The sequence below is a fragment of the Antechinus flavipes genome, chromosome X (genome assembly GCF_016432865.1).
Source record: "Antechinus flavipes isolate AdamAnt ecotype Samford, QLD, Australia chromosome X, AdamAnt_v2, whole genome shotgun sequence".
NCBI classification, from domain to species: Eukaryota; Metazoa; Chordata; class Mammalia; order Dasyuromorphia; family Dasyuridae; genus Antechinus; species Antechinus flavipes.
The window spans coordinates 79,416,276-79,437,982 of NC_067404.1; the positions used below are offsets into that span (position 1 = coordinate 79,416,276).

A 21,707-nucleotide genomic window follows, 5' to 3' on the forward strand; every position below is an offset into this window, starting at 1 on the left:
GCGGTGGGAGTTTAAGGGACTCGAGAGGGGACTTTGTAGGGGGGAAGACGGGCAGCGTTGCTCTGTGGAGAGAAATCTGGACAGCCGAAGGGTTTCCGGACTGTGTGTTTTGCTTTCCCTCTGACTGCCCGGGGTACAAATGCCCTTGCCACAGGGGGGAAGCTCAAACAGGAGTTCCCTCAGCACACTGAAGGGCCTGTGGGGCCCCTTAGGTGTCCTGGCTCTGCGTTGGTGTCTAGGCTTGTTCTCTTTTTGGGTCTCTGCTTCCCTTCTGTTTTCCCATGCCAGGGGAAGGGGAAGGGGGTTCAGCCTCCAGCTCTGGAGGGCTGTGCTCACAGCAGAAGAACCACAGAGCGTGTGAGGTGAGCATCTGTCTTTCCCATTGGTTTGGCTCCGGTAAAAGAATTCTGTGAAATCGTTCCTTTGTTCCTTGCTTCGGCCCGGCCAGGTCCATGGCGTGGTTAAGGTTTCTGAGGGCCTTCCCGGGGTGGGGGGTGATTCTCAGCACAATCACGTAAACGAGGGGGCCTCGAGATGGCAAGGTGACAGGTTTCCGTCATCTGAGTTGGGCGGAACCATCCAGAGCTCCACAGAAAGAGGAAGGGGTACAGATCGAGAGAGAGGGGGGCGGCTTTTTGAGGCGCTCTGGTGAGGCTTCGACCCGAAGCCTCCTGGCGCCCTTTTCGATTTTACTGGCCGAATGACGCCAGCCAGTGGCTACCAGCCGCGGGAACCGCCTTGGGATGGCTGCCTTGGCCGGACCCCTGGTCTCTGTAATTGTGCAGAAGTTCCAAGTTTGTGCTGTAAAAGGGGGTGGAGTTGACAAGACCAGCTCTTGGCTGGGAGAAGCAGCCCAGAGCCTGAGGGGGTTACGTGTGTGTGTGTGTGTGTGTGTGTGTGTGTGTGTGTGTGTGTTTTACATCCTGTCTTTGCTTTACTTCCTACTCAGCAAAATCTCAGAGGCCCCATAATTTCTTCCAGATTCTCAGACCTGATGACCACTAGCATGTGTACAGCCTTGAAACCACAGCTTAGTGAGATTCAACTGGCTTCCCCCTCCTGGTCCCCTGCCCCACTCCCTATCAGCAACAGATGAGACCCGGGCCTGCTCCCGGGGGGCGGCCACCTGGTCTCCCCCCTGCAGTGTAAGGGAAGCTGCTCTCGGCTCGCTCGCCCCAGTGCTGCTGCCATCCAGCCCGAATTCGGGGCTTCTGCTTGGGTCCAGTTTCCTCTGGCCCAAGGGGAATCGACTGTCTTGACAGCCCCGGCTCTCTGGGGGTGCTGGGTACTGGCCTGCCACGGGACGATTCTTTTTCTCTTCAGGGCAGAGGACCCTTGCAGGGTGAGCGCTAGAAGTAAAGGGGGAACGATAGAAGCGAATGGACAGAGACATACTCCCTCACTCTACAAGCCCTCCGTAGTCCGAGCACATCCAGCCTGGGGCTTTGGAAATGATGCAGAATCATCGTCCTCCACATTTGCAAAGCTGGCAAATTGGGGAGTTTTGAGCAAATCTCAGGCCAAGGACTTTGTGTTTTATCCCTGGGCAATAGGGAACCACTGAAGGTTGTAGATCAGGGGCTTCAGGGATCAGATGGGAGTGGGGAGGGAAGTATGGGGAGACCTTTTGGGGAGGCTTCTGGCCACCAGGGTTAGGTGTAAGATGAACCAATGAATGAACCTCTGTCCAGATCAGAGAGTTGGGAGAGTCCTGTCAAAACAGCCCATGGGGAGAGAATATCCAGCAGTGGCCTGGCTCTAGAAATCCCCAGGAGAACGAAGACTAAGCTCAGACCATTGACTTTCGCCATGAAGACGCCATTGGCAATGGCAGCTGGAGACAGTGGTTCCACTGGAATGGGGAGCGGTCTTACGGCTCAGTAGGGAACAGAGGCAGCGGGGGGGGGGGGCACTTCCCTTTTGAGGAGCCAGAGCACCAGATGACAGTCTGAGCGAGGTTGGCAGAATTTTTCGTAGCACATGGCTGGGATGGTGAGTCCTGAACAAGGCCAGTCAGCACGAGGAGCAGAACACGGTAGAGAAGGGAGGAAACGGTGGGCAAGACCAGCTCCCAGAAGGGACGGCACAGAGGGCCCAGAGAGCTGGCCTGGCTCCTCCAGGAGCAAAGGACCAAAAGAGGGGAGAGCAGGCAGGGAGGGCCAGGGGAGCAAGCTCGTGACATGTGGGTGACTTCAGTTTTCTCCGTCCAGATCAAATGAATGAAAATTCAGTACAAATCTGATAGTGCTGAGCTATCAGTGTTATTGGCCCATCAAAAAAGGAAGGGCCTCTGGGATGGGGTGGGGCTTGTAGGTTAAGTGAAAGTGGGAAGGTTTCAGGTGATGGCCAGGGCGTTTTGACTGCAGATGCCTTCCTGTAGACCTTAACTAAGCAGTACTTCCTGAGGAAATTGAGGCACCAAGAGACAGACTTGTCCAACTGGACTTTTACTCCAAGTCTTACTAGTCTGAGCCCAAAGCCACATAGGGAACTCTTTGTAAGGAAATTACAGTTCACTTAACATCTCTCAAGCACTGGTTTATGTTTCAGGCCCTGTGCCAGGCAGGGGAGTTTAGAAAACAAAAGTGAGGCCATCCTTGTCCCCAGATAGCTTCTGTTCGACTCTGTTCCTTTCCCTGGGCACTCTGGATGTTCTCTCTGTTTTCCCAGGGCCTCTTCATGGCCTATCCAAGTCCCGCCAGTCTGAGACCATCTACTCAGTTGGAGGCGATGTGTACGCAGGGAGGAGTTATTAGCGACAGGGGAGAGGGAGCGTCCTTACCGATAAAACTACAGGTTCCCGCAGGAGTGAGTTGGAGGGCAAGACAAGGCCGCAGCCTGATTGGTTAGGAGCGAGAGGTCTTGGGGTACAGCCTGGTGATCAGCTTCTGTTTTGGACTACCTCGCCTCTTTCTGGGGGTGAACCATTGGGCTTAAAAGCTCAGGCTGATTCTCCAAAAGCTGTTCCTTCTTCTTCATCCCACTAAGCTCCTCACTCTCTTGTGTTCCAGGCCAAAGATTGGCATGGAGCCCTAGAAGGGACTGGTACTAGGGGCTGACACAGCCCTTCCAGAATCGTTCTGTTGCCTTTCTCCGAGTCCGGTCCGGAGACTCTCGCCAGCCCTCCTCTGTGGATGCTTGCCCAGGGAGGAGGTGGTGTAGTACCATGGCTAAGACACATGGGGATTTGATCTGGGAATCCTTGTCAGCCCGGCCTTGCCACTAGTGAGCAGCCAGTACCTTGGGTGGCCGGTGTCTTCCGAGACTCGGCTGTCTTTTGGGTCACGGAGATACGAACGAAGAGGGCTAGGGGCTCGTTCGGGCCCGGCATCGAGGAACTCGGTCTTCTGCGGTGGCCGTGGCGCTCTCCTATCCAAATGGCTCTCCGGCGCCGGCCCCTCGAATCCCCTCCCAGCCCCCAGCCGACCTCGCAACAGAGATTCAACAGATGCCTGGCATCTCTGCCCACAAGGCTCAGGCTGCCCAGGCTTCTGGCCGGCTGCTGTCAAGAGGATCCAGGGCCCGGCCGATGCTTGGGTAATTGTTGCCGGGATGGTGGGAAAAAAGGCCTTGGCAGGATGGGAGAGGGAGATGCTGCGGGTGGGCCTTTTGACTGTGTGTGGAGTTCAACAGGAAAGGACAGAGCTGACTGTGGGAGGGCTGGCGAGAGTGCCAGCTATTTCCATTTGCCAGATTCAGGCTGGCATGATAGCCGGGGAGAATACGGGCAGAGGGAGCTACCTTAACCTTTTCTGAGCTGGTGCCTTTTTGACTACTGAAGACCGGGGGAATCGACTTTGGGGAAACTCGAATCTTCAGACATTCGGTTGCTCCCTTCCTCGGCGGTCCAATAAAAGTCCCACTGGCTGCTCCCCCCTCTGGCTGATACTCACTCTATCCTATTTCTGCATGGCTTCTTTTGAGTCATGTTGGGGGAGGTGGATGATTTCCATAAGGATGGGTGACTCCTGCCACAGCCAACTGGTTCAAAGGGGCCTTTGAGAAGATGGGAAGAGACCCGGCTTTTTAAGCCTTGGCTCTGATAGCCGATGGCTCTCAAACTTTGGGCAAATCCTCTGCCCAGCGGAGGCCCCTGCTTTGCTTTCTAAAACGGAGGGCTTGGATTGGCTGGTCCCTCGGGTCTCCTAGCGGCTCAGATCTTATGCGATCCTGACTCCGTTACCCTATGTGGATGTCGTTTTTGTCTTCTAGAAGACGAAGGAAGGGGCTTAGGGTCGGGTCAAAGAGAGGCTGTGTCAAGGAAATGGGGCTGTTTAGTGTGGAGAAGAAAAGACATAAGATGCGTAGGAGGGTTAGCCTTATCCCACTTGGCCCTCGAGAGCAGAATGAGGAGCACTAGGGGAAGGAGAGATGGCATTTGGCTTGATGTGAACACTTAATGGGATTTAGTGAGCCTTTTCTCTTCCTAAATGCAATCAACCGCCTCAGGAAGCAGCAGGTTCTCCCTTGCCAGTCCTCCGTAAGCCAGATGCCTGGCCCTTCCAATATGGCGGAGCAGAGATTCTTGGTCAGCCATTTACTGGGTTGTGCTGGCCGCCCCCTAAAGTCTCTCCCTGCTCTGATAGCTTGTGATCTTTGGATCCTCCCAACTATAATGATTTATGACAGATCTTGTAAGGTAGAGACAGCTCTCCATCCACTGACCGACTAGAATAATTCCCCAAACCCGAGAGCCTTGCCGGTTCAGCTAAACAGAGCAGAGATTGTGAGTTTGGCTGGAGTCATAGCTCGGTATGGTTCGGACCCTTTCGTGAACCACAACGACCAACCAGTTCCGGCTGCCGTTAGCCATCTCTAACCTCATGGTTTCTCATTTCTGCCTTGATGCCAGCCTTGGAAAACCCATTTAAAATCCCCAGATTGAGGGCTGCTCCTAGACTCCTCGCCAATACCCGGGAGCTCTTGGGTCTTTGGGTGGCTAATTCCTCGAGGTGATCGCTCCTCCACTCTAGATTTCTTTCAGGCTGTGGCAGGATGGGAAAGGACAGGGCAGGATGGTGAGCCGGCAGTGGGCTCGACCACTCTCCTAATACTGGGATAGTATTCCCGGGATTGCTTGGGCAGAGCTCTTTTTTTGGAGCCAGGGGCTAAATCAAACCCAGCTGAGCTTGCAGAAGGCTCCTGAGAGACTGCATTCCCCAGGAGGCTGAACAGGGTTGGGGAGGCATTTGAGAGCTTCTTTAGGGACAGCTGAAAAAATGGCTTTTGTGCGTGAAGTTGGGGTGACTCTAAGGGAATAAGAGAAGGGGGGAAGACCCAGCTTAGGGGCAAATGGCCACAGAAAGACCTCAGTGGAGGCCGTGTTACTGGACGCCACCCCAGAGTATACTCACCACAATGGGGAATATGCCCTCAGACTGTGGCCCGAGTGTTTATCCAGGTAGAAGTCCCACTTGTCCTTAGTTTGAGCTGGATTGTTTAACCCTCATCATCGCTCTTAGGAAGAGAGCTGGGCAAGGGGACATGACCACGGGAAGCCCAGGAGCGGGATGTGACACCTTAAAGAAAGGAGCCGACACATGCTCCGTGTGGGTTCCGTGGCATGGGAGAATTTGGCCCCATTTTGGGACCGTGTCTGAATCATTCCCAGACTGAGAGAGACGGAGGAGAGGAAACAAAATGAAACAAAGCTTTTCTCGGCTCCATCTCCTTTGGGTGAGGAAGCCGCTCTCGGAGGTATTATTCCCATCTGGCAGAGCAGGGAACTGAGGCCCAGATTAAGGTACTTGCCCAAAGATTCCCAGCCGGCGAGGGCCAAGCAGGACTTGAACTGAGATCCTCTGCTTCACCAGGCTGCTGAGCAAGATTTTAGGGTCCAGAACAGGGCTACTCCTACAAATTTGCTTTTTAATTTTTAATTTCTGGTTTTGTTTTGGTTTTTTGTCTGTTTGTTTGTTTTTGCTGAGGCAATTGGGGTTAAGTGTTTGAGACCAGATTTGAACTCAAGTCCTCCTGACTTCCGAGCTGGTGCTCTATCCACTGGGCTACCTAGCTGCCCCTGCTTTTTAATTTTGACGGCCGTATCCCGATATAATTGATTTCTCTTATGTTTGATTAAAAAACCTGATTCTGAGCAGGGGTCTCTGGGTTTCCCCAGCCTGACAGCCAAAGGACCTCTGATCGCTAGCTCGAGGGGACCTTGGAAAGCCCGTAGCCCAGCCCCCGACTTTCCAGAGTTTCACTGAAAGTCTGGAGGAAGGACTTCCTCAAAGCCGTGTGTTAACCAGCATGCAAGCTGGGCGGCTGGCACCCAGTCCCAAGGCCCCGTGCCCATCCCACAGGCAGACCCAGGTCACTTAGGAAGTTTCTTTGTTCTTTAGGTGATAAAAAGAGAGACAGAGTTTCAGGAGGGCACAGGGGTGAGTGCACCCCCATCAGTGCATGAGCACACATCACACACACACACACACACACACACACACACACACACACACACACACACACAGAGTTTGAACGACACTCACAGTTGTCAGATGGGGAGTAGAGATGGCACCATGTATTTACTTGCAGGGATCAAATTTTCCTGACTCAGAAGGCAGACCAGAGGCCTGCCAAATGCCTGAGACCCTATTCTGATGATTTCAGAAGAGGGATGGAAAGAGCAGAGCGTCTGCCCGGCCACGTGCCGAGCCTCCCTTGCCTCCCGCGTCCGGCCCCGAGCCTAGTTTGGAAAGCCTTCCGCCCACTCTGCCCCCACACAATGCCAGGTTTCCTTGGACCACACCCAGGAGTCACCCAGTTCAGCCATTTCATCTTACAGTGAGGGAAACTGAGGTCCAGAGAAGTTAAGTCGCCAAAGGCACTGCCCTATGCCTCAGTTTTGTCCTTTGGAAAGTGGACTTAAGGACCCCTACCTCACAGGACATCAGTTATTATTTCTGATTTTTTTTTTAGCCAGTCAGCATTGATGTGTTGAGTTTTGAAGGGAGACGGGATAACGTGGTGGGAAGGGCACACTGATTCTCAGGATGCACATTCAGATCCTGCCTGTGATGTCTGTTTGGACACGGCCTGGGGTAAAACCAGGGGGTTGGACTAGCTGGCCCTTGAGGGCCTCTCTGGCTTCAGATTGGGGATCCTGTGCCAATGGTGGGGGGAGCTGCCCCAGGAGGTGGGGCTCGCACGGTACATGCGAGACCAACTCTGGGTAATGAATGTTGACAACAACTCTGTTGGTTGAGGGGGATGTGGGAGCGGGCAGACGTGGGGAGTTGAGGGGGCGGTTTGGGAGGGAAGAACTCCCAGTGATGGTAGATAGCAAAGAATGAGGGCCGGCATCCAAGCGTAGGAGGAGGCGGACGTACGGCCCGGGACAGTGGAAGCAGATGGGGGATCGATCGGGGGGCGGGGGCAAAGATAATGTCGGAAATACTGGCCAAGGCCAGATTAGGGAGAGCCTTGAGTGGCCAGCTGAGGAGTTTGGACCATGTCCTGTATGCGACGGGAAGTCGTTGAAGATTGTTGACAGGGGGAAAGAGAGACTTTGGGAAGATTACCTTGGCCTCCTGTATGGGGGGGACTGGAAACAGAGGCCGGCTAGGAGGCTGTTGCAACAAGCCAGGGGGGAGGCCCGGATCGTCCTGTGCGAGCAGAGCCGGGGCAGATGGAAGATTGATGGCAGAGGAGAGTGAGCGGGGCTTTGAGCTGGAGGGAGAACTAGAGCTGAGGTTGCCCCAGAGGAGAATGTGAGGAGAAAGCAGAGTGGAGAGCAGGCTCGGGAGCTCACGGCAAGGGGCTGGTCCCCGCGAAGCTTGAGGTTCTGGCCGGGGAGCGTCTGCCTCGGAGCCAGGAAGGGGAGCGGGAGGCAGAGCTCGAGGAGGCGCTCTGGAATGTGTTCTGTGGGAGTGAACGGAGGGAGACGGGGGCCAAGGACGGAGGCCCCGAGTCCTGCTGAGGGGGTGGGGGCGAGAGGAAGCCGTGCCGCGGGAGGGGGCCCGAGAGATCAAGGGCGAAGGCAAGGATGTGCAAGCCAAAGCAAGGGACGGACTTTCCGGGATGGTGGGATTTGGGAGCGTCCAAGGGATCCGGGAGATTAGAGAGGGAGAAGATGCCGTTGAACTGATTGAGGAGGCCACTCCTGAGCCTGAAGTGTCAGTGGAGTAGTGGGGTCACGAGAGAGCTGGGGGGGGGGCAAAGACTGAAGCTGCGGGGGGAGCATGAGCCTAAGGACAGCAACAAGATGGTGCAGGGGGCAGGTGAGGGACTCTGTCAGAGAAATCTGAAATAGAGTCCATTTAGATTGCAGTGAAGGAGGAAGATGGGAAAAGAGGCAGCCAGATGTACATCTCTCTGTCTCTGTCTCTCTCTTTCTCTCTCCTCTTTTGTTCTCTCTCTCTCTCCTCTCTTTCTCTGTCTCTCTGTCTCTCCCTCTCTCCCCCCTCTCTGTCTCTTTCTCTGTCTGCCTTTCTATTTCTGTCTTTTCCCCTCTCTACTCTCTTTCTTTCTTCCTGTCTCTCTGTCCTTCTCTGTATCTATCTCTATTTCTGTCTCTTTATCTCTCTTTCTGTCTCTGTATCTCTGTTTCTTTCTTTTCCTTTTTCTGTTTTCTCTGTCTTCCTCTCTCTGTTTTTCTGTCTCTCCCTTCCTCTCTCTCTGTCTCTGTATCTCTCTTTCTCTCTCTGTCTCTTTCTCCCTCTCTCCTTCTCTCTCCTCTTTTCTCTCTCTCCTTCCCTCTCTCTGTTTTTCTGTCTCTCCCTTCCTCTCTCTCTGTCTCTGTGTCTCTCTTTCTCTCTCTGTCTCTGTCTCCCTCTCTCCTTCTCTCTCCTCTTTTCTTTCTCTCCTTGCCTCTCTCTCCGTCTCTCTCCTCTGTCTCTCTCTGTCTCCGTTTTTCTATTTCTTTTTTCTCTCTCTCTGTTCCCTGTCTTTCTCTCTTCCTTGATCTGTCTGTATCTGTCTCTTTTTGAATCTTTCTGTCTCTGACTTTTGGTCTCTCTCTCTGTCTTTCTCATTCTCTCTGCCTCTGTCTCTCTATCTCTTTCTCATTCTGTCTTTCTGTCCTTGTGTCTGTTTTTCTTTGCCTCTCTCCATTCTGTCTCTGCCTCTCTGTTTTCTCTGTCTTTTCCTCTGTCTCTCTCTGTGTGTTTCTTTCTCTCTCTCTCTGTCTCTTTCTCATTCTCTGTCTTTCTGTCTCTTTCTTTCTTTTCCTCTCTCCATTCTGTCTCTCTTCCTCTCTCTGTTTTTCTATCTCTCTGTCTCTTTCTTCCTCTCTGTCTGTCTCTGTCTCACATACAGATAGGGCCCAGGCCTGTGATAGGCCCAGTGGCCAGGAAGAGATTCCCTGCCCCAGACCTGGCCTCTCCTACTTCTGGTCTGAGAAAGAATCCCTAGAGTTGTGATCTCAACCCCCCATGGCCACATGTTGACTTAGAAAGCCACAAATCCGTATTCTCTCCACTGCAGTGTGTTGTTTTGGTGAAACATTTTCCATTTGACTTTGGAGAGTGACTCCACCTTACTCAGGGCGGGAATCTGCCTTGATGATGCCTTTGGTCAAAAAGGCGACCCGCCTTGTGCCAGTGCGCCAGAGGCAGGGCTTGTCCCGGGCTGTCGACATCACGAGGAAGCCCATTCCTTATGGTGGAGTCCGATGGGAGCGCAGGAAGGAGCTGGGGAGCTGGCACATCAAGAACTAGGACTCGGTTAAGATTGGGCTGGGGTACAACGGGGTCGTACATCTGAAAGGGGCTATGAGATGTCTGGTCGAACCTCTTGATTCTACTGAGAAGAATACTGAGTCCCGAAGACGGGAAGGGACTTAAGATCATGGAAAGTCAAAGGCAGAAGGGAAGCTCGTCGGCCTGATTTCCCATAATCCCTCCTCCCTCTCTATTCCTGTTGTTCTCTCCCATCCAACATCCTGTCCATGTCTCACCTTTTTGTCTTTGTATAGACCAGCCCCTTATCCCTGGAAGGCTCTGTCTCCCATAAAACCTCTCGGTTTCTTCACAGCTCCTCTTGGGGAGCTGCTCTGAGGAGAAGCCTTCCTGATCCACCCCTCCTCTTCAAATTCCCCTGCATTTATTTTGTCTGCACATCACACTTAACCTCTTTCCAGCATACAGACTTTTCCTGGATCTCATTTGGCCCCTAGACTTTGCAGAGCAAACTGAGGTCCAGCCCAGGGAACTGACTGGACCCTGGTCATCATAGAAGCACAGTTAGAACTTGGCACCTCCAGGGCCTTTTGGACAGCAGGCCCAGACTCTTTCTTGTTGGGGGGGGCGGAGTTTCACTGCCTCTTGTCCAAAGGGATGATTGATTCCCCCGCATTGGGCACACACAGATAGGATTGTGGGGGTCACAGAACGACACATCCAGTCCTTCAGCCATGAGAGAGCCCTTCCAATTCTAAGCTCAGTCTCCCCATTTCCTTCAAACGCCCAAGAGGTAGGCTCCCTGAGGGCAGGGCAAGGTGTTTTTTTTCCTTAGATGCCCAGCGCCTCCTCCTCCCCACCCCCCACACAGGGCCTGTTCAGTGCAGGGATTTACCCAGACACATACACATTAACACACACACTCACACTGTCTCTCTCTCTCTCTCTCTCTCTTTCTCTCTCTCTCCTCTGTCTTTCTGTTTCTGTCTTTCTAGTTTTCTTTTTCTCTCTCTATTCTCTGTCTTTCTTCCTCAGTCTGTCTGTCTCTCTATCTCTCTGTGTGTCTATTTTTCTGTCTCTGTATCTCTCTGTCTCTTTGTCTATCTCTTTCCGTCTCTCTCATTCTCTCCAAGGGTAGAATCTTCAAGCACTTCACCCAGAATGTGGTACATACACATGGAGGCCACCCATGGGCTCACCTTCAAATGGACCTGACTGGGGCCTAGGCCACAGGGATGGCTGCCCGCCTGCCCATCTTGATGCAGCCCAAGGCCTTGTGAAGGACTGCTTTGGGCTGCCCATCGTGGCACTTACCCATAAGTTCTCTGGCTGGCTGGTCTTCCTAGAATGCTGGAGGCCTAGCCAATGTGCCCGTCTCTTTTAAAGTCCCATTTTGTCCTAGAGAGTTTGATCTTATTTTCCCAACCGATCCAGGCCGTGGAGAAACCTCAATGGCCGTGAGCTCCTGCTTTTTCCATCATAAATCTGACTTGGGGCCCTGAAGCCAGGAGGAACTGAATTTAGATCTAGCCTCAGACACTTAACACATCCTGGTTGTGTGACCCTGGGGAAGTCACAAAACCCCAATTGCCTCAGCAAAAAAAAATCTGACTTTCCACCTTTTTTGCCCATGGAAGCTAGACCTGGGTCCTAGCTGCAATTACCTGTTTTTGAGTGTAAACTCCAATTTCCCTTCTCCGGGAAGGAAGCCTTTCCCTGCCTCTCAGTTTTAGGCCTTCCTTCTTGCCATCATTTTTTGGTTAGCCGCTACTTAGAAAGAGCGTTTCATCCGCCTGAAGTCCGGGTCGTTAGACTAGAAGCTCCCTGAGGGCAGGCCCTGCCCTCTTTGTATATCCCCAGCTTTTAGTGCAGTACCTGGCACATAGTGGGTGCTTCATAATTGTCCGTTGCCTGAGTAGCTGCCAGAAGCCTTTGGGGACAAAGGTTAGGGTTCTCTGTCTGGATGTGGCAGCTCTTCCCTAGCAATCGCTCGGTCCTTGTGCATTTCATAAGGATCTGGGGTGGGGGGGATGGAGACTCCCCCACAACACATATGTATGTAGCCTGATAGCAACGAGTAAGTGTTTTAGCGTTCTCCAAGCACGTGCTGGCCTGCAATTACATTTATAGACTGTCCTTGGTCCCTGCTGTTGGGGATGTTTTGTTTTTGTGACCTTGATCAAAGCCCTTCCTCAGTTTCCCCTCTGTAAATTGAGGGGAAGGATGATCTTCTGGTTGATGAAACAGAACCTCTCTTTATGCAAGGAGAGGGGAGGGGGCACCTGGTCTGTGTTGTTGTCGGGGAACCTCCTCGAAAATCCAAGCGGACGAGAAATACCTGGGCTGGTAAATCTTCGGAACTTGTTCAGAAACCCTGGTTAGACCAGGGTTCCGGTGGCGGGGATTGGTCAGCGGTGAGCCCCGAGTCTGGTAGGGAAACCTCCTGACCTGCATGAAGGTGGTCAGTAAGGCCATTCCTCGCAAGGGGAGGCATTGATTAAGACACCCCCACTTTCGGGCCATCTGCCTGGATTCCTGGTAGTTCAGCTCCTGCGCCCCAGTTAGAGGTAACCCTGTGCCAGCTTCCACAGAAGGGGTAGAGATCGGAAAGATCGATCCATTGGCTGTCTGCAAACATCTGCCTTCTTCTCTAGCTGGAGTCTGCCACCTCCCTGCGCCAAGAGGAAGGCCCTCGTGTCGGGCCTCCTAAACGGGAGTTCCCCCCAGCCCCCAGGACTCATGGTAGGGAGGGGGCTCGAAGGCTCCTTGGCCTCCTTGCGTCACAAATCGCGGACGCCTCAGTTCATCCTGCCAGGGCCCTGTCTTTCTCCCAGGGACTGCTCGGTTTCTCTCTCTGGAAAGAGGAAGAATCTTGCCCGATTCAGTCGGGCCCTAGATCCAAGATGTCATTCTGGGTCTCCTGGGAATTTTTTGAAGGGCTCAGGACAAAAGATAGGGGATCGCTATTCACTGGTGTCACCTGGGGCCCCGAACACTTGTCCCGTGACATAACAGGTTAACTTGAGAGAAGCCGGAGCAGTGTGCCAAGGGGCCAGTTGGCTGCCTCAGCCGGCCTTCTGGGCCCACAGCCTCAGCCTGGCCTCCTATCTGTTCAGGGGATGGGGGGATGGCCCTGGAGGTAACTGAGCTCACCTCCCCCTCTGGTTCTGAGATCTTCCTTATAAGGGCTACCCCCCCTCAACTTCTCAGCATTTCTTTTGTGTTAAGTGGAGGAGGCCCCGTGACTGGGGCAGCTGGAGCAGAAGCATCCTCCCCCAGAATGTCCAGCCTGGGCAGGCTGTAAATTGGGCCTGGGCCTGGGAAAGCCCAATGTGGCCAGGGCGGAGGACATTGGAGGGGACCTGAAGTCACTCCTGACTCTGAGACTTCCTTGGCTTTGTGATTATGGGCAAGTTACTCACTTTTCTGAGCTCAAATCTCCTGTTTAAAAAAAAAGTGACAGCCAGGTAACTCCCTCGAGCTTGTTGTGATGAGAGCGCCTTGGAAACCCTCAAAGGGAGAGACCGGAGAAATAGGGGACGGACACCAAGACAGAGCCAGAGAGACAGAGAAACACAGAGACAGAGACAGAGACAGAGACGGAGAAACACCTAGAGAAGGAAGGAAGAAAACAGAGACAGAGAAACACATAAACAGAGAGAGACAGAGAAGGAAGGAAAAACAGAGACAGACAGAGAGACGAGGGAGGGGAATAAAGGGAGGAAGAAGATCCAGTGATGGGAAGCAGATCTCTTCAACCCTTGAATACAGAAATTGTGAGTGGGCTAGATCAGGGTAAGCGCAAGGACGATGGGATTCTGGAGGATTCAGGGGCTCGGGAGCCATTCTAGCACTTTCTGGCTGTGGCCTCCTCACCTACGCAACCCCTGGGAGAGACCTGTTGAATCCCAGAGGCAGAGCCGGCCTGGCTTTGGGGTCCAACTGAGCCTCTTCCCTTTTTGCCCCTTGCCATCCCTCCTCTTCAGCTTAAGAAGAAACAAGTGTATGTGGAGAAGGTGGAGAAGATGCAGCAGGCTCTGATGCAGCTGCAGGCCGCCTGTGAGAAGCGAGAACAGCTCGAGAACCGCCTTCGGGCCCGGTTGGAGAGGGAGCTGGAGTCCCTGCGCTTGCAGCAGGTAGGGGCAAATAGGGGCCCTCAGAGGGCGTCCTGCAGCACCACTGAGCGGTTCCCCTCCCGTTATCTAGGTTTACTGGGCTGCACTCCCTCACTCGCAGTACATGCCGGTGGGAGGCTTCTCCAAGGAAGAAGAGGAGTCCATAGTCTCCCATCTCACCCTACCCCTACCCCGAGCTCAGGTCTGCCATCTCATTCCCCTGGGCCCAGAGCTGCTTCAGAAATACATACCCGGGCATAGGTTCCCAGGAGCAGAAGAAGAGCCCCTTTAGCCACAGAGCTCTAGTACCCTGGACCTCCTAGTGGTATCGCTTCCATATAACCACTAGAAACCCTCTAGGGACAGATGAATGCCCATAAGGGACCATTGAGGGCATCCAGGCTGAACCCCTTGATTCTGAAGAGGGGGAAACTGAGGCCCAGAGAGATCAAGGGCCTTACCAAGGTCATCCAGTGAACTATGATACCGCCCACCCCTGCCTTCCTCCAGTCATTATTTCCCCACAATCTCACCATAGTAGGGCCACCAACAAACAGTGGGGGGGTGGGGTGGGGATGGAAAGCGTTCTGGATTTGGGGTCAGGGGACCCAGGTTTCAATCCCACCTCTGCCGAGTCCTGTTCCCCATGGGACCTTGGGCAAGCCCCTTCCCTTCTCCCAGAATAAGGGAGGCGGTCTCTTGCAGCTTTCAATCCTGGTGCATGTGATGAAGGCTGTTTTTCTCCTGAAGGTCCATCTTGGCGAGGTTCTGTCAGGGTTGGGTGGCCTTAGGAAGGCTTCGATTTCCTTGGCCATGCCCAGAAAAGAGGCGCCTTTGCCCAATGAGGCGGGCCCTAATCTGAGGGATTTGTGCCGCCAGCGTCAGGGTACCTCACAGGTGACCAACCTCGCGGAGTACAGTGCCTCGGCCCTCATGGAGCTCCTCCGGGAGAAGGAAGAACGCATCCTGGCTCTGGAGGCCGACATGACTAAGTGGGAACAGAAGTACTTGGAGGAGACGGTGATGAGGCAGTTTGCCTTGGAGACCGCAGCCACCGTAGCCGCGCACAGGTAAGAAAGGCGGGGGCTCTGCGGCTCCCTCCCTGCTGCTGCGGCCTTCGGGAGATTTGGGGGGAGTCTTTGTAGTGGGTGCTTCACGCCCAGTATTGCCGCTCGGGGCTCCGTTCCCCCCTTCTTCTGCCGGCCGTCCCGGGCCTCCAATCCGGTCCCCATGAAACTGGCCCGCTGGCCATCCCGAGCCTCTTGACATTCTGCTTCCCGCCTCCTTGCCTTTATGTAGGCTGGTTCTCAGGGTTGGAATGTCCTCTGTACTCACCTCCATCGCTCAGAAGCCTTGGTTCCTTCCTTAGCGCAACTCAAGTGCCTCTTTTTACCTCAGGTCTTTCTCAAGCTTCCAAGTTAGTATTTGCAGCCTCCTGAGGTTGTTCACCATCATTTTGTGTAATTGGGGCGGGGTTAAGCATTGATTAAGCCCCTACAGTGTGCCAGGCATGTACTCAGTGCTTTACAATTATGATCCCACTTGTTCTCCGCCACAAGGGAGAGAGGGACTGTAATTACCCCTATTTTACCGCAGAGGAAACTGAGACGGACTTGCCCCAAATCATACAGCTAGTCAGTGTCTGAGGCTCGATGTCAGCTCCCGACTCTAGGCCCAGCACTCTATCCACCAAACTGCTCCTTGAGGGTGGGAATGCTCTGTGTCCCATATCCCAGTACCTAGAACCCAAAGAGCCTTCTAGATGCTTGAATCAAAGCCACTGCAGACCATGAGGGTGAGCAGGTACACCGTTGAGAACCGATTGGATTTTAGGCCAAAGTAATCCATGCTCAGCTTTCCAAAAGAGCCAGGGAGATCGGGTGGCTCCCATCTCTGTTCCACTCCTGTTCTTTGGGCCCATCGGGGGTGAGGAGGGCCCATCGCCATTCCATAGCCAAGTAGGGTTGGAGGCGTGGACCAAACACGAGGCCATTCTTGCCCTTTGGGAAATAAAATCTGAAGGCCCTGTTCTTGACCACCAGTAAACGAGCGGTCCTGATGGTTTTATTTCCTTCTCAGAGAGGATGGGGGAAGGGAAAAATGGAAAAGAACTTTCTTTTTCTTTTCCTTTACCAGTCGAATTTTGGCAAGTTATAGGTGAAAGGTGCGGGTCGCTCAGCTCCTGACAGATAATGTGTTCCTCCTCAGCCAGAATCATGGGCCAAAAGATCCAGCATCCCGACATGTATGGTTAGTCAGTGTGTCTCTTGGGCAGGACAGGCAAATTAACTCAAATCCGGTCATTGGAGAAGCAGCGGGTGAACACCTCTTATTGCAGACGAAAACAAAACTGTCTCTTATGGCCCAATTTGTCACACTGTTGTCCTCTCCCTGGGCACTTGGCTTTGCTTCTCTTGCTACCGTCAAGAGTGCTGCTATAAATAATCTGGTATTATATGGAACCTTTCCCTCTCTTTGACCTTTGCTGGAGGGGGGTGCCTTGTACTGGTGTTTCTGGGTCAAAGATCATGACCAAGTTAGTGATTTTTCTGGTAGAATTTCGGCTTATTTGTCAGAATGGTTGGAGCGGGTCACGGTTCTATCCGAAGTCCTTTCTAGCGCCTGGTTTTCCCCAGCCCCTCCAACAATTACCTGCTTTGAGTTCCCTCAACTTTAACAGTCTGAAGGAAGTGCGATAAAACCTCCGTTTTAGTGAAAAGTGCCTCTCTCTCCTAATCACTTACCTGGTCCGTACTTTCTTATAATTCTTCTTCTTTCCCATTGGTGGCCTCTGACCTCACAGCTCATTTTGTAGCACTAGCACCCAGGACGTGGTTGAGTCTCGTTGGTTAGGTCTAGAGCCGCAAGAGACCTTCCAGGCTTTCTAGTCCAACTCCTTCATTTTTCAGAGGTGAGAAATGAGTCCAAAAGAGTTACCCAGAGTTTCAAAAGTGGAAGAGCTGACATTTGAACTCGGAGCTCTGTCGATTGGTCCATCACATACACTGGTGGCTAATGCGCATTTTGGCTCGAAACCTAAGCTAGGGATAGTAATTCACCCTGAATCGAAGCCCAGTGCTTCCTCCGCAAGGCCCTTTTGTGTGAGGAGCTTGTTCTGAGGAGCTTGTTCTGAGGAGCGGTCCCAAGCGTCCGAAGCGCCGGGCTTCACCTCCGTGCCGGGAGTGGCTACACGGCTGGAGTGGGGGGCGCCTAAGCTTCGTTCATCCAGACACGGATAGAAGGCAAGCGGCTCTGAGTTCAGATGTTGGCCGAGGCCTTGGGCCAGCCTGCCTTTGAGATACGGTTTTTGGGCCTGCTCGATCTAATTTGTTGCATGTCCATCAGAAGGGCCTATCTGAAGAATGATGACTGAATAATTAATTCCCTAGCTGGGTGTCCCTTCTATTCTGCTGTCATACTAAGCTTTTTTTTCTCATATATCTTCCTTCCCTCACTAGATCTCACATCAGTGAAGGCTCCACTCAGAGAGGTCTACCTCAGGAATGGTGGAATATTCTTCACAGAAGGTCTCTCTCTTATATTTGATGTTGTTCTTTCCTTTGATTCATGTCACATTTCCATTTCCCAAGAATTATTGCATATCTGCCGCTTTGATACTCTCCGACTGCCGCGGTGTAGTTGTATTGACACGTTACGTTTTTAGAGAGAGGTGAGGACTATGTCCAGAATACCCCCAAAATGGAGATTAGAGCCAAATTAGAACCTTAGAATTTTAAAGAGTCTCCTCACCTATTTTCATATGCTAATAATATCAGCAAGGGAGAAATTCGTTCGGAGAGCAGAAACTAAGTATGGCGTATCCCAAGCCGTTTCTTCGAGGCTAAATGTTGAGCGCCATTCAATGGAACGTGTGTTTGTTTTATCCGGTGAAATCCTTGTCCTCCTCCTCCTGCCACACTGTCCCTCTGAATCCCCAGCACCAAATTTTCATGGGTCTTAACGACAGAGGAGTTGCGTGTGCCAGAGCAGGTCTGGAGCATTTTGGCCTCCCGTCACATGGGGGTCCAATCCCGGTGAGCAGGAGAGATACTGCTCAAGGGTGGAAGCTGCTCCATTTTTGGCCTAGCGCTCTGCCTAGCACACAGTAGGTGCTTTCCAAGTGCTGGCCGAATTTAAAGTGGTGCGATTTTAAGAAAAAGAGCACTGGATTGGGGACAATGGAAGACCACAGTCTCGCTACCGCTGGTCATCTTGGACTAGTCTCTTGCCTTCTCTGCGCCTCAGTTTCCCACTGGCATAGATGCTCTGCCCCTGAATCCAAGCTGCTAAGGGAGCCCTCTCTCGTGCTGGGGGCCTCTCTGGCTGTTTCCTCTGAAGAATTCTTCCAGTGACCCCACGTTTGCAGGCGGCACGCCTGAGGTTCTCGGATTCTCCGTCTCAATTATCTGACAAGGCTCGGGGCCACCAAAGTAGCTTCTTACTCAATGCAAGTGGCAGCTGGTCCTGCCTTGGCCCCAGCCCTCCACTAAAATTAGCCTTCGCCTACTTCCCATAGATCCAGGAGCCTAGGACGAGAGCTGGGAGAACCCTTAGAGGTCACTTGACACAGTCCCTTCATCTGCTACCTTGTTTGAGCCATGCAGTCAGCTGCTGGGATCCACTTTAGCAGCCCTGGCTCTGGCGCTGCTGGCGCTGCTGCGACTGGAGGCGCCCTCTTCTGCCTCAGGGCCTCTGAGCACTCTCCCAGCCTATTTCTCTCTTTCCCTCACTTTCCCCTGGTCCTGTTGCCTGGTTTCCTTCTTCAGGCCCAGATGTACAGGGGGCCCATGGCCTCCCTGAGCCTCAGGCTTTGGTAGTGGAGTCCTCCTTTATCAGGAGCAAAGATCGAGTGCCCTACTGAAAAGGCCTCGGGTCCTTGGAAGACCAGAGGTGTAGTCAGTGATACTAGAGGCTGCTTCTGGCCCAGGTGTGCTTCAAGTGAGTCCTGGAGCCTCCCAATGACCGATTGCCCCAATTCTCCCCTCAACAGCCTATGGCCAGACTGTAGCTTTTGGTAAGGAGCTCGTGTTGCTCTGATTCCTCCCAAACAGAGGGCTGGAGCGGCAGCAGTGTGATGGCTCTTTCTGGGGCTCTTGCAGCTTTTGGGGGGCCTCAGGGGTTGGGTACTAGCTGGGGACTGTGTGGCTGATTGACTTTTGAGGGGTCCTTGGGGCCCGTGTCCTGTTTGTTGCTGCGCTCCCCCTCGCTCCTCAAGGTCCCCGGCTTCGTCTGTCCCATGCGGGCTGGATATTGCCTCTGGACTCTAGCTTGGCTGCAGAAGAGAGGGCCTTTTGTGACAGGAGGAGGGAGGAAGAAGAGAGGAAGGAAGGGATGTCTCCTGCTTACCTTGGAGGCTGGAAGAGAAAGGCAAAGCTAGACCTCCCAGGGGTGCATAGGCCCAAGCCAGAGACCTGAGTTGGGATGGGGAAGTGGCCATCATCTGAGGGAACGGACCTGTTTCCTGAGGATGGTTCCCAGATCTCAGAAATGGTCCTCGGTGATCTAGTCCAAGTTATTGTTCCTGTAACCCTGCCCTAAGATGAGAGAACTTGGGTGCAGAACCTGGAGTCTCTCTGGGTCATCAGCCTCAAGTGGGTTGACCCCGGTTTGAAGCTTTCTGGAAATTCCCCTGAAGGAAGAGAGCCCTCCTGGACTTGGTGGCCTTCCCAACATCCTTTTATGCTTTCCTGATTTAGGGACACGACCGGCGGCGGCAGCCACTCTCCCAACACCAGCTATGACAAGTCTCTGGAGGCACGGATCCAGAAGGAGGAGGAAGAGATCCTGCTGGCCAACAGAAGGTGCCTTGATATGGAGGGCAGGTAATTGGGGCGGCGGCGCCAATCTGGATCCCCTGGGCGTGAGGCCCAGGGTACCAGTGGAGCTGTAGTATCACCCCCTGGCCCTGGCCTTTCAATTCGGTTGACGTCCTTTTTCCCGGCTTCGGCCGGGATGCGATCCCCTCATCTTCTCGTTACCACTCTCTGGTCGTGGCAGTCAGAGGGATGAGGAAGTCGAGCGACTAAAGCGAGGGGCTAAACCCTGCACGTTTCTTCCCACCCTCGGATTCTTCCGAGCTGGGTCCCTCCCCAGACGCTGGCCGTTCTCGGTCATCTCCTTGATGCCCCTGAAGATTTCTGGCTTCTCGGGAAGAGGTCCCCGATCCCCTGGCACTCCTCTCACCGTCTCTTTCCCATCATTCTCCCAAATGGCCCACGCTTGCTGATTTCTGCTTTGGCCCAAGTGTCCCCCAAGGCCCAAAGGCTGTTTTCCCACGCTTTCCCCCACAGGATTAAGACTCTTCATGCCCAGATCATTGAAAAGGATGCCATGATTAAAGTCCTCCAGCAGCGCTCCCGGAAGGAGCCCAGCAAGATCGAACAGCTGACACCCATGCGTCCGGCAAAGTCTCTGATGTCCATTTCGAACACCGGCTCAGGTTTGATCCCTCACTCCTCCACCCTCAGCAGCACCCCCATCCTGGAAGAGAAGAGAGAGAACAAGAGCTGGAAGGGGAGTTTAGGTAATGAATAGGGAGCCGCTGGGAGAAGTGATGCTCCTCAGGGAGGCTGGCCACCCAGCAAGGGGAGGGGAGCTGTCCAGCAGCTAAGAACAGGCTACAGCAAACAACAATCCAGCAGGGATGTCTCCTGTGGCCCAGGCACTTGTTAATATCTCTCCGTTGTCGAGGTCACGGCCAGGGGTGCGAAGCTGGGGCTGCTGGGAAGGGGCAAGGAGGAGATTTGGACATGCCATGCTACTGCCAGCCAGCCTGGCCTGGCTCCACGTTAGTTGTGGAGGTCTTTCTTAACCTCTTCAGGATAGTATTCCCCAAAGTGAGAACATTGCAGCTCATTCCCACATGCCAGGGGGTCTCGATGAGTCTACAAGATCTCTCTGACACGTGTGGCGGGTAGGGCAAGCGCTGCTTCGGAGGTCGAGGCCCTTCCGGCTGAGCCAGAGAAGGCACCCAGTGAGATGACTGGGAAAATGGCCATAATTCCAGTGGACTCACCAAACTGGGAAAGCCGGGGAAGGCCGGGAGCCCTTATGGGCAGGGCCTGTTTTGTTAGTGCCTTTGTGACGCTAGGGCCTTTTACGCAGTAAGAGTCACTTGATGTTTATCTGATCTGAAATGAACCTCAGTTTTTAAGTTTCCAGATTTTATTAAAATAATATAATTGATCTCGTTAACTCACAAGCAATGGATTTACATCGTTTTTCCCTTCCGAATATACTCCCACAACACTGTAGTGACTTAGCATCACATTGTTTGGAGGTGTGGAGAGGAAGCTATCATTTTTATTGGCAGAAAGCCATCAGTGACTTATTTGAACTTTTAGTCTTTTAAGACTTGCCCAGAGCATTGGGAGATAGAAGGGACTTGGAGAGGATCACACAGCAACCGGGTCAAAGTGCATCTCTCCCAGCTCTCTTCACTGTTCCCAGAGTCAGTGACGATACCTCCGGTCCAAGTGAGACTGAGTCTTTGAAATGGCTTTGCCCGGTGCCCTCCGTTAGATGACCCCTGCTCCCGCAGAGCCGGAGGGAGGATGGATCAGAGCTCCAGGCTCAGCAAGTAGAGCGACCTTTGCCCTCCCGGGCCCCTTGCTTTCCAACTGACCTGAACTCAAGGCATTTCTTTTCTTCTTTCACACGAAAGAGCAGGATTTGCAGGTGCCCGCATGTGGGACAACTGTGACTCAAGAAGACCCGGGTTGCTCTTTCAAGTAAGACTTAGGAAGTCTGCGCAGCCCGCTGGTCCCAGGGCGTTTTGTTCTCGCCACTTTCGGGATCTCCAACTTCCTGGTGCGGAAGGTCCCTCCATCTATGCAGTGCAGCAACTTACTTACACCAGCCCAGGGCTCAGAGAGCTTACACAGCTACTGTGTGCCACTGGCAGGATTGTAATGTGGGTTTTCTTGTCTCCCAGGTCTAGCCTCAGACCCACTCAGGGGTGTTAAGTGAGCTCCCCCTC

The 21,707-nt window shown here is 53.3% G+C and overlaps 1 protein-coding gene across 7 annotated transcripts in view; it reads left to right on the forward strand.

Moving 5' to 3' along the window:
• AMOT (angiomotin) overlaps positions 1-21,707 on the forward strand; it is a 58,029-nt gene that overhangs the window by 33,547 nt on the left and 2,775 nt on the right. For 3 of the 7 annotated variants that reach the window (XM_051967843.1, XM_051967847.1, XM_051967845.1), the window contains exons 9-13: positions 13,601-13,750; positions 14,609-14,799; positions 17,188-17,256; positions 19,426-19,551; positions 20,020-20,252. In XM_051967843.1, the coding sequence (XP_051823803.1) occupies positions 13,601-13,750; positions 14,609-14,799; positions 17,188-17,256; positions 19,426-19,551; positions 20,020-20,252 (769 nt within the window). The remainder of the gene's footprint in view (positions 1-13,600; positions 13,751-14,608; positions 14,800-17,187; positions 17,257-19,425; positions 19,552-20,019; positions 20,253-21,707) is intronic. The other 4 variants (XM_051967848.1, XM_051967849.1, XM_051967844.1 and 1 more) reach the window with 3 other exon arrangements.